Genomic DNA, 19,977 nt, shown 5'->3' with positions numbered 1-19,977 from the left:
GTCCAACCCACATTCAAGGGAAGAAGAATTAAGCTCTATTTTCTAAAGAGAGGAATTTCAAAGAATTGGTGGGCATATGTTAAAACCATAACAGGTATAATTTTAAATAAAATTGATATAACAAACCGGGGCCCAAGATTTGTCCAAGATCACAAAGTAACTACATTGCGGGTTTAGGACTAGGGTAGTAGTCTTATTTCCCAAATCAATTTTCTTTAATAAAGGCAGTTGTGAGTGTTCTATTAAAAACGTGAGGCAGACTCAAATAAATAAAATCAGAAGTGAAAGAGGAGAAATTACAACGGACACCACAGAAATACAAAGGATTATAAGAGAATATTATGAAAAGCTATATGCCAACAAACTGGATAATCTAGAATAAATGGATAAATTCTTAGAATCATACAACCTTCCAAAACTGAGTCAAGAAGAAATAGAGAATTTGAATAGACCAATCACCAGTAAGGAGATCAAAATGATAATCAAAAACCTCCCAAAAGATAAAAGTCCAGGACCAGATGTCTTCCCTGGTGAATTCTACCAAATATTCAAAGAAGACTTAATACTTATCCTTCTCAAAGTCTTCCAAAAAAATGAAGAGGGGAAGCTTCCTAACTCATTCTACGAGGCTAACATTACTGTGATACCAAAACCAGACATGCACAACACAAAAAAAAGAAAACTACAGGCCAATATTGCTGATGAACATAGATGCAAAAATCCTCAATAAAATATTAGCAAATCAAATACAATAATACATTAAAAAGATCATACATCGCGATCACGTGGGATTTATTCCAGGGATGCATGGATGGTTCAACATCCACAAATCAATCAACATGATACACCACATTAACAAAATGAAGAATAATAATCTCATGATCATCTCAACAGATGCAGAGAAAGCATTTGACAAGATCCAACATCCATTTATGATAAAAACTCTCAATAAAATGAGTATAGAAGGAAAGTACCTCAACATAATAAAGGCCATACATGACAAACCCACAGCCAACATCATATGCAATGGAGAAAAACTGAAAGTCATTCTCCTGAGAACAGGAACAAGACAAGGGTGCCCACTCTCACCACTCTTATTCAATATAGTACTGGAAGTTTTAACGAAAGAAATTAGGCAAGAAAAAGAAGTAAAAGGGATCCAAATTGGAAAGGAAGAAGTGAAACTCTCACTATTTGTGGATGACATGATTCTATATATAGAAAACCCTAAAGAATCCACCAAAAAACTACTAGAAATAATCAACAATTACAGTAAAGTTGCAGGATACAAAATGAACGTACAAAAATCAGTTGCACTTCTGTACACTAATAATGAACTAGCAGAAAAGGGAGTCAAGAATACAATCCTATTTACGATCGCAACAAAAAGAATAACATACCTAGGAATAAGTTTAACCAAAGGAGGTGAAAGACCTATATGCCGAAAACTGTAAAACATTATTGAAAGAAATAGAAGAAGACATAAAGAAATGGAAAGATATTCCATGCTCATGGTTTTGAAGAATAAACATAATTAAAATGTCCATATTACCTAAAGCAATCTATAGATTCAATGCAATCCCAATCAGAATCCCAATGACATTCTTCACGGAAACAGAGAAAAGAATCCTAAAATTTATATGGAACAACAAAAGACCCTGAATAGCCAAAACAATGCTGAGAAAAAAGAATGAAGTTGGAAGTATCACACTCCCTGAATTCAAATTACACTACAAAGCTAGAATAATCAAAACACCATGGTACTGGCACAAAAACAGACAGACAGATCAATGGAACAGAATTGAGAGCCCAGAAATAAAACCACACATCTATGGACAACTAATCTTTGACAAAGGAGCCAAGAACATACAATGGAGAAGGGAAAATCTCTTCAATCAATGGTGTTGGGAAAACTGGACAGCCGCATGCAAAAGAATGAAAGTAGACCACTATCTTACACCATACACAAAAATTAACTCAAAATGGATTAAAGACTTGAACATAAGACCTGAACCCATAAAACTCTTAGAAGAAAATATAGGCAGTACACTCTTTGACATTGGTCTTAGCAGTATCTTGTCAAATACCATGTCTACTCAGGCAAGGGAAAAAAAGAAAAAATAAACAAATGGGACTACATCAGATTAAAATGCTTCTGCATGGCAAAGGAAACCATCAACAAAATGAAAAGACAACCCACAAACTGGGAGAAAATATTTGCAAATCACATATCTTACAAGCGGTTAATTTCCAAAATATATAAAGAACCTATATGACTCAATAGCAAAAAAATGAACAACCTGATCAAAAAATGGGCAGAGGATATGGACAGACATTTTTCCAAAGAAGATATACAGTTGGCCAACAGGCACATGAAAAAATGTTCAACATCACTAGTTATAAGGGAAATGCAAATTGAAACTACAATGAGATATCACCCCATGCCCATCAGAATGGCTATAATGAACAAGACAAGAAATAACAAATGTTGGGGAGTATGTGGAGAAAAGGGAACCCTCATACACTGCTGGTGGGAATGCAAACTGGTGCAGCCCCTATGGAAAACAGTATGGAGATTTCTCAAAAAATTAAAAATAGAAATACCATATGATCCCACTGTGGGGTATTTATCCAAAGAACATGAAATCAACAATTCAAAGAGATTTATGCACACCTATGTTCATCTCAGCATTATTCACTACAGCCAAGACGTGGAAGCAACCCAAGTGCCCATCAACTAATGAATGGATAAAGAAGATGTGGTGTATATATATATACACACACACACACACACACACAATGGAATACTACTCAACCATAAAAAAGACAAAATTGTGCCATTTGTGACAAAATGGATGGACCTTGAGCATATTATGCTAAGCAATATAAGTCAGACAGAGAAAGGGAAATACCGTATGATTTTGCTCATATGTGGAAGATAAACAAACACATGGGTAAGGAGAAAAGATTAGTGGTTACCAGAGCAGGAGGGATTGGGGGAAGGGAGAAAGGGATAAAGGGGCACACATGTATGGTGACAGATAAAAACTAGACTATTGGTGGTGAACAAGATGCAGTCTACACAGAAACTGAAATATAATAATGTACACCTGAAATTTACACAGTGTTATAAGCCAAAAGAAAAAAATGTGAGGCAAGCATTTCCTACAGCACAATTATTACTGGGCTGCAGGGCAGTTAGGCGCAGTTGGGAACACTCATGCACACACGGAGTCATACTTCTCAAGACGAGGTGCTAGATCTCACCACTCAGTGACTGTGGTCTCATTGCTGCGTTACAGGGTTGAAGTCCTTCAAATCTTATCCACATACCCCATCCCATAGATTTCTCTTCTAATGATTTGTCCCTGCCCTCACCTGCACCCTTACCATTAATTCTGAGTGCTGGAGGCCCTGAAACAGCTAGGAGACTGAGGAACTTTCTGGGCAGGAGAATGAGGTAGGAGAGATCCAGGCTAGAGACAGTGGCCTAGCAGCAGAATGGGTTTGAATGGATACCAGTTTCCAACATCTGGCATGCTTTGTTTATTACTTAACTTAAACTACAGTGCCAGACACAAATAAGTATTTGTTGAATGAATGTAAGGGCAGAGGGACACAAAGAGAGAGGTTAAAGTTGAGGAAAAGAAGTGAGAAGTATTTGGTTGAGGTACCCAACTCTCCCTATTGCTTAGTTCGTGCTCATCTTACCCCAGATGACCAAAGCAGGCCTTCCTTGGTGGTAGCTTTCAGAAAGCTGTATCATCATCACCACTATAAGTGATACCATTCATTATACTTAATCCTTGCAATGCCAATCTGCAGTAGGTATTATTGTCCCCCTTTACCGATGAAGCTCAGAGAGGTTAAGTGAGTTGGCTGAATTCACACGGCGAGTGCCGGATCCAGGATTGGAACCCAGACCTGTCTGACTCCAGTGCTGTCAGGGACAAAGTCTTTTATTCCACAGAAAGACTGGTTAAAATGCAAATTTTCAGAAAGTATGAGAACAAAGGTTACACTGAGCATAAAGAAAGATAGCAGATACTTTTTTGTTTACATAAGAGAATGAGGGAGAGAGGTCATAAAGCTAGAAGCCCTGGGGTTTGGAAGAGAGAGACCATCTGGAAGAACAAAGGAAGGAGAGGCTGGACATATTGCAAGCAAACCTGGCCCACTTGCATCGGCCCGGGCTTCTGATTTTCAGAGCAACAGCAGCAGCTCCCAATAATTGAACATTTACTACGAAAATGAATTATTACTGAGATAATCCCATTGTCTCATTGAATCGTCTTCACAGTCCTCCGAAACATAGGTACTATTATACTTATTACAGATGAGGAAGCAGACTTGTTACAGTCCAGGTCACACAGCAAGTGGCAGGCCAGGATTTGAACACAGATCTTCTGACCTCAGAGCCCCACCTCGAAAGCTGTGTGGACCTCCCTTCTTTACAAAGATAGGTGGAATATTTAGTAGCTCCCCAAATATTTAGTCGCTACAGGGAACTTGTGGTCCACCTCTTTCTTCCATGAGGGGCTACCTAGGACACCAGTATCCTCCTTGAATAAAATCGAGAGAGACTCTACTAGTAGATGATAAACACACGGATTCCTCTTTCAACGTCAAAATTTCAACTTGAGGAATGTATAGATTCCCAATTCTTGTCAATTTAGTCGAACACTTATTTTTATTTCTAGGAAGCCCTGAAAATGTCTGCTTTACCATAGACTTCTCAGACCTGAGTGTGTAAATGTTTTTAACCATGAAATTTCAGCGATTTTGGCTTCAATCAGAAATTACTGTCCTTAATATATAGGATGAGTTTCAGGAATTTCACGCAGAAGCTCTCTTTGATAGTGGCATTCATGTCCTTTTCTCATTGTCTGTGCTTAACTTGTCATTGTGGCAACAACTCCTAGGAAAGTTCCATGGTCTATAATTATGGTTAGAAATCTTATTTACGTGTCCTTACAGGCAACCTTTAGCAGTCTCTATTTTTTTTAAATATCAAGGTCTTTTTTAGTAATTTCAATTACAAAATACTCCTTTTAACATTTCAAACAATATAGAAGTGTTTAGAATAAAATGAACCATCTTCCTTTCCTTCCCCATTCTCCCTTGGTTAACTACCATTATGATTACCAATAGCTTAGATTCTTCCACATTTTTTCTTTGCTTTGAGACACACACACACATATATTCAACAAAAGGGATCGTAACTTTGCCTATTATTCTGTAGTATGCTTTTCTCACTTAACAAGATATTCTGGACAGCTTTCCAAATCAGCACATTCAGATCTATCTTAATCTTTTTAAGAGCTGCACAGGATTTCTTTCTTTTTTTTTTTTTTTAATTTTTTGTTTATTGCAGTAACATTGGTTTATAACATTGTATAAATTTCACTGCACAGGATTTAATAATATGGATATATAATAATTTGTTCGTCAGTCCTCTATTGATAGACATTCAAGATGTTTCTATTTTTGTTGTTGTTATTGAAGCAAATCTGCAATGCATATACTAGTACATATATTTTAGGTACTGTCAGATAAATTCCTAGAAATGAAATTTCTGGAGTCAGAAATCCTAATGTTTATCAAGCTGATGGATGAAAAACGATATTTTGGTTTTTTTCATTGCTAGGTCAGACAGTATATACATTTTAAATTTCATAAATATTACCATATTAATTTCCAAAAAGATTGTAGCTACAAGCAGCAGACATTTCTTTAATTTAACCTAAAAATGTTTATTAAAAGCTATTAGGTAGCTCCAGAACGTTCAGGAGAACAAATGAACCAGAGAGAGCCACAACCAGGCATAGAACCATTGGGAGCAACACCCAACCACGTGGCCGCATTGTCGTAGTGAAAACTCTGCTATGACCGCCTCTTACAGCTTGTCTCTGACACACCGGGATCTGGATGCCAGAGGGTCAGCCATAGCATTCCAAAGAATCATCACCTCCACCACCAAGCTCATCAAATACTGAGAGAGGTGTATTCAAGTTTTCCGTTGTGATTATGATTCTGATCACGTTCTCCTTATATTTGGAAATTTTATCTTATACAATTCAAGCCTATTTTATTTGCCACACAATGGTTCTTGATTGTTATTTGTTCTTTGTAACTTTTATCTTTTTTTCATGATAAAATATCCTTATTTAAGTTTCAATTTTTTATATCAGTTTTACTTTTCTTGCTTTTTTCAATCAGCTTCATTTTTATTTCTTATCTCATTCTGTTAGTTTTTCTTCTTTGATAAGGCAGTTAAGTTACTCATTTTTACTGTAATAACTTATGTATTTTATCTTGCTCCTTTTGTGTCCTTTTACAACTATTTTTAATTATACTTTTTTATTTCCATTTTTTCCTTTTCATGCTTGGATGCATTGTGATTTTTAAATATCCTATTTATCATGAATAATTTACAAGTTATACTGTTGTATTCCCATTTTACTAGTGATTTCTCCCTATTTTTGTAGTCATTTAAATCTCTATTTCCATACTGACATACCAAAATTAAATAATACTAGATCCTCCACCAAATGTGTCACTATCCTGTTCTACACCTTCCCTCATCCACCTCCAAATCAAACAATTTTGGAAATTTTTTTAAAAATTTATTTTATTGAGGTCACATTGGTCTCTAATATTATATAAGCTTCAAGTGTACATCATTATATTTCAACTTCTCTATGGACTGACTCGTGTTCATCATCCAAAATCTAGTGTCCATCCATCACCACACGTATGTGAACCTTTACTCCTTTGCCCTCCTCCCACCCCCCTTCCCTCTGGTAACCATCAATCTCTTTTCCATATCTATTTGTTTGTTTATTTATCTTCCACATATGAGTGAAATCATATGGTAATTGCCTTTCTCTGGCTGACTTAATTCACTTAGCATAATACCCTCAAGGTCCATCCATGTTGTCGCAAATGGCACAGTTTTGTCTTTTTTATGGCTGAGTAGTATTCCTTTGGAAATTTTTTTACTTTACTTCTCTCTCCCTGCCCCTACTCTCCTCCCAAACTCTTGCATGTTGATAATTTAGAATTTTAGTTCCAGAATGTTATTAAATGCTCCTTTAACGTATGTTTTGACTATTGCAAAATTCTTTCTAAATTAATACTGCAGCTCTTATGCAAATTATTACTCATTCAGAGCCAACTATAAATTTACAAGAATCATTCCTTACCACCATTTTTATGTTCTTTGTCTTTTGCTATTTTGAGGTCTTTGTTCTGATTTAATTTTTATTTGGTTGCACCAATTTCTTTGAGTAATTTGTTCAAAAAAGGTACATAAATGTGTACTTTTTAGCTCAAAGCTTTCTTTCTTTGTCTTTACATTTAAATGATATATTGGATAAGAGTAAGATTCTTGAATCAGAACTTTGTAGATGTTGTTCCACTATATCCCAGTTTCAGTGTAGTAGTTTGATATTAGGTTGGTTCACTTTCCTTTGTAATATCTAGAAACTTATGTTCTTCATCCTTGGACTTCACAACTGTCACCAGAATGTATCTTCTTTAATTAATTTGCCCTCCCAGTCTTAAAATCTTTGCTGTTTGTTATCACAGAGCCGTTTTCTTCTGTCATTTCCTTGATTGTTACTTCTTATTTATTTCTTGTTCTCTTTCTAAAATACCATTATTTGTATATTGGGCCCATGAATCTGACATCTATGGATTTGCCATCCATGTCTCATATCTTTTTTACACATGGTTTCCATTTCTTAAAGTTTTCACTCTCTATTGTGAGATATTATTTCCATTTGTTTTTTCCAGAATATTAATTCAATTCTCAACAGTCTATTCTTATTTGGTTTCTCTATTGAATTTTTAAAATCAGAAATAATGCTTTTTTTTCTTCCAGAATTTTTTCTGTGATCTAATTGTATCCCATTAAGAGTTCTCATTACATTTTTTTTTGGTTATAGTGCTTGTCTGTATTTTCCATTAGTTCTGCCTCAATAGGCGCCACCTGTTCTTGTTTTTGTAGTTGAGTCCTCTTAAACTGGTCGTGATTTTTCTTTTCCTTCTCATACCCACACAGGGCAGGCTATTGGTATCTCTTGATGGTGATGAATTGACAAGTGGTGGAAGGTAGAGTTGGAGATTTTGTTTCAATATCTTGACAGCCAAATGAACTAGAAAAGCAACATCTCTTTGCTGAGTCTTGGATGGCAGGGCTCTCTATTCTTCTGATGTCCCTTTATCACCCCTGCAGTTTACATTAAGGCTGCCAGCATCCTTTTAATGCGACAACATTTTAAAGGACAGTAAACTTAAGTGGGAAGGGAAAGTATGTCTCCGTATGCAGAGAAAGATCTATTTACTGTGTAGGTAGGGCCTTCAGGCAGGTGAGAAATTTGTGGTCTTGCACTAGACTCTGCTGGAAATGCAGACTTTCACTTGGACCCTTTGGGACTCCTGAGATGCAAATAATGAAGCAAGAACCTATTTTTCTTTCTCTGAGAACTCAAGGGTTCATATTCACCAGCGGCTTCCTCGATTCCCCAATGGCAGGCCACTCTTTTTCAGCTGCACTGCCACAACAAGTTATTGGAAAGGCGAAGGTCACCATGATCCCCAGCTTCTGAATTTTATGCCAAAAGAGGATTAGGGATTTTTCTTTCTTATTATTTGAATAATTTAAGAGAAAGGATCATCAAAATGAGTTAGAATATTGATGTAAAATGATTATGCCTGTGTAAAAATGGCTATGTGAAAATTTATCTACAGATTATAAAATGTTGCACTTGCTTACTACCGAAAAATTTTTTTCCAATAGAAAACTTTTGAGAGCAATTTGGAAAGTAACTTTGAGATTAGAAACCATTCTGCTTTCTTATTTCTCACTTAAAAGAAGTTTAACATTTTACCTCCTGATTCTAACTCAACCTTTGCAGATATAATGGCTTGCAGAGATAAGTTCTAAAGACAGTTGTCTACCAGAAATGTCAAGTCGGTCCCCCATGTTGTGCAGAAGGTGGGAATGCCTGTGGTTGGCTGGTAGCTAGACGGTTGCAACCATCTTTTCAAAGAGCAGTTCTGGGGAAACGTCACTCTGTGAAATGATGCTCTTACAATCCTCAGAGACCTCCCCTTTGTATTTGACTTTATTTACAGATAGCCTTGGATACCAGTTACTGGACTGTCATTAATCACGTCTTCATCTGGGGCAGCATTGCCACTTATTTCTCCATTTTATTTACAATGCACAGTAATGGCATCTTTGGCATCTTCCCAAACCAGTTTCCATTTGTTGGTAAGTGATTCCTACTATCTCCTGGGGCTTAGTATCGTACTGTCATTTATTTGCCTTTGTAACTTATTTTCTATGTTGAGTGGGAATAGAGATGACCAATAATCCTTTCTCTAGGAATTGATTGAGCCAGGCATCTGAAGGTTTCCAGGCTTGAAAAAGGCTCCAAAAGATTAGTTTCTGACATCCCTGCCAGATGCAGAATAATCACCGAGATAGCTGCTTATAGGTTCCCAACAGCCCAGATGCAAGAAACTGTCCCTTTTTAAACCAGAGGCACACCATATATATCAGGGCTTCCTGAAGACCCACGAAAAGTCCATATATAACAGAGGGAAGAGAAAGAAATGCTAGGCTCTCCTTCTTATGCTACATTATCACAAACATCTCTGCCAAAGTTCACCTGTGGAACTTATTTGCATTTAGATAAGAAAGAAATGATGTATAAATTACAGCCTCCCAAAAATTGCTGGACATTAGTTCATAAGTGGCTCAAAGAGTAAGCTCTGTAGGTAGACAGCCAGGGTTTGAGTGTCAGCTCTACCACTTACAAACTGTGTGATGTTGGGCAAGTTTCTTTTCCTTTTCATGCCTTAAAATCTTCAATTCTAAACTGGAGATGTTAACAGTTCCTATGTTCAAGGAAATCTGTGAGGGTTAAATGAGATAATGCATATAAAATGCTTAGCATGTAGCCTGGTACCTAGTGCTTTTTCAATAAATGTTAACCATGATGATGGTGGTAGTGGCGATGATGATGATGATGGTAATGATGCTTACTGAAGCAAATGTGGCTTTATTACTGGTTGGGGACATTGCAGAGTGATTTGATCAACAGATGGATAGCCAAGGACCTCCTAAAACCCCTTAGATTCTGAGAGTTTACAAAGAGCGTACATCTGGTCTACCTATGGAGTGTACTACCATTGCACTCCACATTTCAAAATGATTCCCAGCAAGGACCACCAAGATTTACACAATATACTTTCTCAGAAGTTATGAAATCTCTAGTGTGTGAGATAAATTGGTAACAGTGATGTTTCTGAGTTCATCCCAGCAAACTGTGGAAAAGAGAGATGCATGGTGACAGCCATCTTGAACTCAATCAGGCAGGGCTGAGATTTGCATCCACTAGTTGGGGAATCCAGCCTAGAAAAACAATTCTTAGAAGAGTGATTCATGTAGAAAGCAAAATAAGAGCAACTATAGGGCTATACATTTCCATTGAGACAAAGGCAACTGAGATTGTAATTCAATTAAAATTCACACATAAACTTAAGAATGTTGTTCTTCAGCATTGCCTTACCCTGCGTGCACATGGAAGGCTTTAAATTGCACCACTCTTACCTAATATGTAATATTAATACTTTGCTTACCAAAAGAATCCAACCATGTAGAAACATGATAGTTATGAATAAGCATATTAGGAAAGAAAGACATTAAAACTATTTTTCAGTTTTTTCTTTTCTTTTTTTTTTTTTTTGGTTTCCAAATCTGAAAGTTCAGTGCATTGACCAGAAGACTTCCAGTCCTAAGAGAGCATTTTATCACGCATAATGAGACTGGAATTCCTCAACTGGAGAAAGTAGTTTGTGTGGGGACCACTCTCTCTAGCTAAGCACATGCCATTCCAGGAATTAATTACTGAGCTCCAATGAGACTTTTCAAAAGTTAGATCAACATTGGGGTTTAAGAAAATTTTTGTTTTCCTTAGTAGCCAGCAGCAAGCAGGAGTGTGGTTTTAAAGTGAAGCTTGTTTTTCCAGCCACGCCTGGAGGTATTGAGCTTCAAGGAGCTCTGAGACATTTAATTAATTGAGCCAAGTTGGTTTCTGCTCAGGCAGCTGGAATCAACTGCTCTTTAGTAGGAAGATTCTGTCCTCCAAATCCAGGAAATGTAGACATACCAATCAGTAGCCAAGCCCTCATACCCAAAGTCCCTTCAAATGTGTTACAACTTTAACATTGGAAGAGAGAACCTGGATAATTGGAGGTATCATGATAAATCCCTAGAAAACCAACAAGGACAAAACTTTATTTTGGTGATATAAGTAGGGTTGACATCTTCCTGTAGAATTTGTGTCTGCCTTACTGACACTTACTGCTTTGTTAAACGAACATCCCAGTGTGTGAGGTGTGAATATAAAGCAAGGAAACTGGCTTCAGGCTGGGAAATGAGTTTCACTACTCTATTGCATTAGCATGTTGGATGGCTGCATCAGCATGCTCCCAGTGAGGGGAATGCTCTTTTCACAAACCCAGGAGCATCCCTGATCTCCTTGAGTACTTCATACCCTAGTGAACGTCAGAGAGATCTTCAAGTCCCTTTGAGGTGGGTTTTCTGGGGCTGTTGCCTGAATTTAAAAGGTTGGCCCTGTAGTGGATAAATCTCACCTTTTATGACATAACTAGTCACCAAGGCCATTATTTGAGATTGTACCTGCATCCAGGACATATATTGTGTAGTTTTGCTATGATAGTTTTAGTCAAGTCTATAAGGGTAAATGTGCCTTTTAAAAATAATGGCTGCTTTGTAGTCAAGGGATCTTGAGGCTGGATGAGAGAATTCTGCTACGTGAGTGAAACTGGACTGAGCCTGGATCAGAGATGCATGGCTCCATCTGGCTGGCAGTCTCCAAATGATTAGGCCATGAGGCAATTCCCAAGGGTGGTGAACTGATCACTCTTGCCTTCTCCTCATCACCATTGCACATTCTATACACTGGTGAAGATACTGAGGGGTTCTCTCTAGGTAGTCCCAACCTCACCATTTCAAAAAAGACCTAACGGTAATAGACAGAGTCTATTAATTCAATAATTCAGTTTTATTTATAACCACAATGTATGTTTTTTTTAATAATAGGAAATGCACGACATTCCTTGACCCAGAAGTGCATCTGGCTTGTTATTCTCCTAACGACAGTGGCTTCAGCTATGCCTGTGGTGGCATTCAGATTTTTGAGGGTGGCTTTGTTCCCAACCCTAAGTGATCAGGTATGTTGGAGTGCTGATGGCTGGTTGTTGGCTCTTAGAATCATGCCCTTTTCTACCTGATTGGAAGCCCAGGGAAGGGCTAATGTCCTTCTCATTGGAAACACTTACAAGTACACAGCATCACATCACAGTAGAAGGAACTGCCCATATCTGAACGTACTAGCCTTGTGAGTGCCAAAGAAGATAAAGGTCTAGACTAAATATGGGTGGGGAGTCATAAATTCAAGTTAGATTGGGTACTTTTAAAAGTTGACTTTTTAAAAAGAAGCTCACTAAAAGCATTTTGGACAATTGTTCTAAGGCAAAGGCAAACTATAGGGAAAGTTATTGACTTGGGGTAAAGGAAAGGGGCCAGTACAAAGGTGATAAAGTATGAGGTGAAGAGACTCTAGATATTTGTGGAAATGTGTAAGCAGATTCAAAAACATGGGGGAGATGTTACCTTCCGAACAGATTAAGAAAGGGAATAGCAGGCCAGCCCCGTGGCTTAGTGGTTAAGTGTGTGCGTTCCGCTGCTGGCAGCCCGGGTTCGGATCCCAGGCGCACACTGACGCACCGCTTCTCCGGCCATGCTGAGGCCGCGTCCCACATACAGCAACTAGAAGGATGGGCAACTATGACGTACAACTATCTACTGGGCTTTGGGGGAAAAAAAGGAGGAGGATTGGCAATAGATGTTAGCTCAGAGCCGGTCTTCCTCAGCAAAAAGAGGAGGATTAGCATGGATGTTAGCTCAGGGCTGATCTTCCTCACAAAAAAAAAAAAAAAAAGAAAGGGAATAGCAACATGACGGCTGGATTGGAAAATATAAAGTTAGAAGGAAAATAGAAAGAACAGATTATAGAAATACCTAAGCCAAGGGATTAACAGAACATATTTCAGTATTTCATGGGAAGAAGGGTATAAGCAAGACAATGTCAAGTTAGGTCAGGACCAGATAAAAAGAGAAAAGGAGGGAGAAGGGGGAGACACACATTCATAGCCCTGTCATGAAAAGGGGAAACACTGATGGGGTCATTGACCAGGTCAATGATGCTGAAAGGAACTGAGGTAGAACTTCCCTTGTCACGCTTTCCCTCACATTCTGGGGCCAAAGTATGACAAGATTCCTTCTGAAATGACTCACGGATTCCCCTGTTATGTCTGTCCTTTCCCTTTGGCTCTGTGAGCTCATTCTGATGTAAACCCAGAAAATGATGGATGAGCTGAAGGAAGAAAGATGATGCTCATTTCTTCCAATATTTAGTCAGATCGTGATTTTTCTGCTTTCAACGGCTTTCTCCTGACATGCAAGTCAGACTCCAGGAGATGAGCTGAATCAGAGAACAAGATCGCTTGCATCAAACCTTGGATCTTTTTCTCCTCAACTTTACAGGGAAATGCACGAAGTGTTGGAAACCCACCCAAATGATGTTGAGCTCTTCAAAAGGCTATAAAACCCCCCCCAAGAAATTAAAAGCCTGAAAATCTCATGGTACATTGAGCTACTCACACCAGAGTTAGAAATTTCTGACTCTCATTTTCTAAATTTTCTCCTAGTTCAGGTATTAATGACTATTGGATCTTAAGAATCTCTAAAGGAGAGGGAAGAGGCCTGTTTGGGGGGAATGGGACTATAAATTGTTATACTGACTGTATTTGGGTGGTGCATTTTAGAAAATCTTTCTGTACACAAGTATGTTCCTATTCATTTAAGAAGGATGGATAAGATGGAAGCAATAATGAAATTTGTCTTAACACTTTTAGCTTATTTAATAGTCTCTTGGTAGGAATAAAAACTGACCAGTGCCCAGTATAATCTTTTAGGTGGAAAATTTCTCGGTTTTCAGGTGAAAAACTTCCCTTTGCAATGAAGGTGAGTATTTTGTTATTGTAGATGTTGTTTTTACTGAGAAGGCTTTTACTTCACAAAGTGGCCCACTGCCTGGAGTCGATCATTTGGATGCATCATCTCACTCCAAGTCTTCTTCCTCTCCAGATCCGTCAGTGGCAGAAGGCTCAAAAGAAGGCAAGGCCACTACGTAGGCGAAGGCCTCAGACTCGCAGATCAAGCTCAAGAAGATCTGGATATGCTTTTGCTCACCAAGAGGGCTATGGAGAGCTTATCACATCTGGAAAAAATATGCGAGCTAAAAATCCACCCCCAACATCAGGGTTGGAAAAGACACTGTATAATAGCACTAGCTGGATTGAAAATTTATGTAAGAAAACCACAGACACAGTGAGCAGCTTTAGCCAGGATAAAACAGTGAAATTGTGAGTCAGGATGAATTTGAACCACATATCTCTTCACTTCAGCTGGAGCTAAAATTCAGCTGGCTCCTGAGTCTGGGATCGGGGGCTGGGGGTGGGACAGATTGCCTTACTTAATTTAAATCTGTGGCAGACAGCTGCTGGTGCCCATCAAGAGGGGTGTACACTATGAGAAACCAGGCCTATTGGTCATTGTCTAATTCGTGATTTGGTGGACAAAACCCTCACAATACAAGCACAGGTTTTTATCAACCTAGATACCAATCAACCTGAACTTCAGAATCTTATTTATGGAGAAAAACTTGTAAATCTGCATATACAATGAATGGATCTTCAGGTGGATAAAAGGGTGCATTCAAAAGGTATATATCCCAGCTGAAAAGCATGCTTGTTGACAGATAAACACATACATGTAAGATCAGCCTTTCCCAGGATACACCTTTAAGATTTAAAATGTGTACTAAGGTGCTTTCAGACTAAGAGCAGCTAGTCCCTCTCCAGTCTTGATATCTCTCTGTGTGTTCAGCTGGAACAACAAATCTCCTTCCTGCCTGAAGAGTAGAAAAACATGTTGGTGTTCCTCATTTTTCTACTAGTCTAGAGACAAAGTAGATTGAGCATCTTTATAGTGGGATAGGCTGGTAATTTGGTCAAATATATTCAAAAAGCTCTCAGGGACTTGTTCATGAAATGTCAGAGGCTCTCTAGTAAGTATTCTAAATAGTTTTCAATGACTTGTATAACGACCTCAGTGGTAATTTGCCCTGTGTCATCCAAAATCATTAATGGAACCAGCAAAGCGTTGGAATTTCACACTTTAATGATAGTATTTCATGTAGTGTACGGGCAATTACCTTCAATATTTCCAATTTTAACAAGTTCACATTTGAAACCAAACAGATTAATAAGCAATCTCTTCAATTGCTATTTAAATGCTCAGGCTTAGGTCATTCAGAGTTAGTTTCATTTGATAATCACAGTCATGTTTGTAACTCAAACATAGAAACATATATAGATAAAGTTGATTTTTTGGAGATGGTCCAGTCCAAATTTTCAGTCCACATGTGAGTCCCCAGTGTAGTTCCTGTAAAAGAATTCAGGAGGATTTGTGTTCAAACTCCAGCTCTATTACGTCTTACCTCTATCATGTGGACAGGTAACGTGCCTCCTCTGAGACTTAGTTTCTTCCTCTGTAAAATGAGGATATACTACCTGCCTCATGTGGTTGTTTGAGGATTGTCAAAGCACAAATTCTCAAACCATTAAAAACATAATTCTCATATGAATAGATGATGAGTCAAGTTCCATTTAACTCATCATCAGAATAACAGAGCAGTTTGAAGAGAATGTGAAGAACGGGAATTTAAGTAATCAGGGGGAAAGGCCTTGATGAAATGAGATTGCAAAGTAAGGTATAAAACTGTGTCCTACAGGGAAATAAAACTGTGATCTTGGAGGTAAATTTCTCTATCAGAAGCAAAAATAAATCATCATCATGCCTTATCAATTTTCTACACGTCAACCTCCAACTTTACAGGGGCCTTAATCTGATCTCTATTGAATTATTAGTCAAACAAAGTTATATTTCCCAGGAGAGTCAGATGGCCCATGAGTGGGCTTAATGGATAATGGACTAGCATGATATTAATTGATCACACAATCCTTTCTTTTTGGCCTTAATTTCCAAGTCTGGGATAATTTTTCCTAAATGGGATCAAATGAGATATGTGTAAAAGAGCCTAATACAGTGCTTTAATCATACTAGATGCTCATAGATGTTTCCTTTTCCCCTACATGCCTACATAGACTTACCCAGATGTTAGTTTTCAATGTCTGATTTGTCATTAGTTTCACTGTGTTTGCTCGCTTTTTGTAACATTTTTGAAAGATTTGAAAACTTTTGGTAAATATTTTGGCACTATTGGTATTTGATGTCATGTCTCTTCTTTACTGGGAACTCATTGGGGAGAATTTTTGTTACATTGGTCAACTGAATTTTTTCCTCCTCCTTTACATGTCTGGGGAAAATGTACATTATTCTTAGGATCAGAGTCAATAGTAAAATGAACCAATTGGACCTATATGTAAGGGATGGGAAAGATTAGGAATGGTCCAAGTTTGCAAATTCAGTTTAAATTAAATAAGGCTGTTTAAAAACAGATGATATGGATGATTGTGAGAGAAACGCATTATCAGTTTACTTTGGCCCCATGAGATTCAAATAAGCTCACATGCCCATTGCAAGAGCATTCGTTTACAAATGCCCGGGATTATTCTGAACCTGACGATAAAGAGCCCGAGGTGTGGACGGTGATGCTGGTGCTCTGGGGAATAATAAAATTTAATTTTACATAAGCGTTATCATATTATTTAGAAAGAAAAAAAACCTTTTTCTAGATTCAGGACTGAGGTTGGTAACCTTGTGTTTTTAGTCTCAGTCCAAGTTTTGATCTCTTATAGGCAATTGCAAATTGTGTTTCCCTGACTTAGATCTTCTATCTTTGTCTCTCTCATCCGCTTCCAAGTATATATACCTGTGAAGGAAAGAAAGCAAGAGAGAGAGGGATGAAGGGAGCAGGAGAGACAAAGCAAGAGAGGAAGAAAGGAATGGAGGGAAGAAAGGAGGAAGGGAGAAAAATCTCTTAAGGTGATATGAGTCTCGGATAAAGAAATTTAATTCCTCAAAAGAAAAAAACTGGATTGTATTTGAAAAGTGAATAACAAAACCTCCTTCATAGTCAGTGTGAGATCGAGAAAATTTTATTTGAAAGGGGCCAGGAGCTCTGACGTCTCCTCACAGCAGTGCTGCTGATGTGTGTGAGGCGGCATGCCACCTGACTCCCAGGCCTCAGCATCCCAATCCATCAGTGCAGAAATCAAGCATATGGTCTCCAAGACCCTCTCTCATTCGCTCATTCTGTGAGCTGTTCTTGCCAGTATTTCCCACTGTGTATTTGCAATTGTTTTTGATTGGAGAGAGAGAGAGAGAGAAAAAGAGGGAGAGAGAAGTTAAACTGGATGCTCTCTTTGTCACCGGTGCATTCCCTAAGCAGCTTGAAGGAAGTTTAAAGTACTTAACACTCCCTCAAGGTTGTTTTTCGGAGCTATGTCCAGAAGAGATACCAGCGTCAACCAGCCTGAACCAGATCGAGGCCCACTGCAAAGGCAGCGCCTGCGCAGATGACCTGAAGATGCCCTTTTCCTCATCTTAATACTGTAATCTCCCCCCTAGGAGGAGGCTAGGCCTTATTAGCACAAAGTGCGTTGTATGTGAGAGCGTGTTTTCAGCCTGTGCCTGCACCAGCTAACACCCACCTCTACATGTGATAAGAAAACTTTCCTTTTAAATATTCGTTCCCCACTCGAAATAAAAGGACCTGCTTCCCTTTGTTTGGGGAGTGCCAAGATTTTGGAAATGATTCCACGTGGTCTCCTATTTGCTGCAGGTATGCTTTGCTTTATGTGACAACTACTTCTGGTGGAGAGTCTGATTTTAACTTAGCAAGGAGCAAACTAATTTTGGTCTGGTAGCATCTTGAGGACAGGGCTTGGCTCTTGTGCCGGTTTGTATTTCTCTTGATCAGCCCCTGGTGTCCTGCTGTCTCGGGTCTCTCTCAGCTCACCACAGAGGTGCTAAACCCTATGGTAGTACTTTTGCCTGGGTCAGTTGAACACGCTCAGTTTCTTGCTAATGATTCACTAGGATCTTATATCCACACTCTCCTTTCCTCTCTGCCATTTTGAATATCAAAAATATACAGAAACAAAGGTAAGATACTCATGCCCAGCAAGAATATGGCCATTTTAAGTCCTCTCTACCTTATCCCAGGGCTTTGGAGGAGATTCTTCGGGCCCTGGCTTCCTCAAGATTCAAGCTGAAACAACAGAGCATGAGCGATTTCCCTGATACTTATACAAAACTTTTCAGTTTATGCATCAACTGAAACTTTCCAGATTAAGTATTAGTTTGTGTATTCTTTGAGCCTTAATTACAACAACCCTGTGAGGTGGTCAGGATGTTCATGTAAAACCTATTTTTAGGGAGAGGAAATTGAGGCACAGAGAGCTTAAGTGCTTTGCCCAATACCACACAGATAGTAAAAGAGCTAGAACTCACTGAGGTCTGACACCAAATCCAGAGCTTCTTACCTCCATCTCCTCATTCCACACCAAGCTCCCTTCATAGACTTGGGATTTCTAAACAGTCCATCCTCCTAAAATAGTTCGATTTCTCAAGTGTATAGATTCAGTGAAGGAGTGCAAACAATGTCAAAATGTTTTGAAATGTATATTTCAGGTGTTCTCTTTCCCTCTCAATGCAAATAAGCAAGATTTCCTCCCCTCCTTCCTTTCCCTTATGCATTTCATGAAGTTAGATAGCTGTGGAATACAGACAAGCGAAATAAACATGCCTCAAACTATTTTTAGAAGTTTCTAGAAAATGCAACAAATCAGAAAGGCTGTACTTCTGGTTTTATGATAAGGAATTGCATTACTCTGTTAGTGTGTGCACAAAATGCCTCGAGATTGATATGATCTAATTATCTCAGTTAAAGGATTCAGAAGTATTATTTTACATTAAAAAAAAATTAGACACAAAGTTTAATAGTGGAAGAAGCCAGAAAGGATGACGCCTTCTGGACCGCTATGGGCTTTTGCAGGTCAGGGGTCAGATAATCATGTGGGGCCATAACTTTCCAATTTTTACATTAACATCTGGTACTAAATGTCTGCAGTTTGCTCTACTGCGTCACATTTCATTCCTTGGTGAGAAATCATAAACTTTTGCAATTCTCTAGCCTAAGCGTTTCACCAAACTGCCTGGAAGCCAGAACTAGATGACCCATGTGTTTCAAAATGCTCATTGCAAAAGATTTGGAGGGCCTGGTGGGACTCATCTGTAGGTCTGGAGCTATGACTTAACCAAGAAAGGGGCCTATCTGTTCTCGTGTTTCAAAACTTCCTGGCAGACCTATTCCTGTAACTGGTGCAGAATGCAAATCAGCTTGGAGCTGCGTAAGTAAATATCCTGAGTTCAAGAAATAATAATGATGAGTTGGCCAGAAATCTCTGGCTATCTCAATTTGGTTTCCCATAAGGTTTATAAGGGCAAGTTTAAATTTTTAATAAACTGCAGCCCTGGGCTTATACAGAAAAATCTTATTGAACCAGGATGCATGGAAAGGTGATGGTTAACTTAATTTGGAAGTAAAGTAATGATCAAGGAGAAATCTAGTCGTTTCATTCTTTGTCACAGATGTTGCTATATATACTCTCTGCCTCCTTCCAGGTAAATGTGAGCAGTGAGTAGGATGTGGTTGATGATTTTATTTCTGGTCCCCTTTCTGACTCTCTCTTCTCAGTGTGCAGCACTATATAAATATATAAGCAGAGCTGATGCACAGAGATTGGACATGAATTACAGACTCCAGAACATCCTCAGAAAAGGTTTTG

General features: G+C 38.4%; 1 protein-coding gene across 1 annotated transcript in view; it reads left to right on the top strand.

Moving 5' to 3' along the window:
• ATP8B4 (ATPase phospholipid transporting 8B4 (putative)) overlaps positions 1–16,450 on the top strand; it is a 162,180-nt gene extending 145,730 nt beyond the window's left edge. The window contains exons 20-22 of the mRNA XM_058540543.1: positions 9,142–9,280; positions 12,140–12,270; positions 14,249–16,450. Coding sequence (XP_058396526.1) covers positions 9,142–9,280; positions 12,140–12,270; positions 14,249–14,530 — 552 coding nt within the window. The 3' untranslated portion in view covers positions 14,531–16,450. The remainder of the gene's footprint in view (positions 1–9,141; positions 9,281–12,139; positions 12,271–14,248) is intronic.
• Positions 16,451–19,977: the final 3,527 nt, after the last annotated feature.

This window comes from Diceros bicornis, chromosome 5, assembly GCF_020826845.1.
Source record: "Diceros bicornis minor isolate mBicDic1 chromosome 5, mDicBic1.mat.cur, whole genome shotgun sequence".
Classification (NCBI taxonomy): domain Eukaryota; kingdom Metazoa; phylum Chordata; class Mammalia; order Perissodactyla; family Rhinocerotidae; genus Diceros; species Diceros bicornis.
Note: the sequence above shows the minus strand (reverse complement) of the source record. Positions and strands in the feature narration are given on the sequence as shown.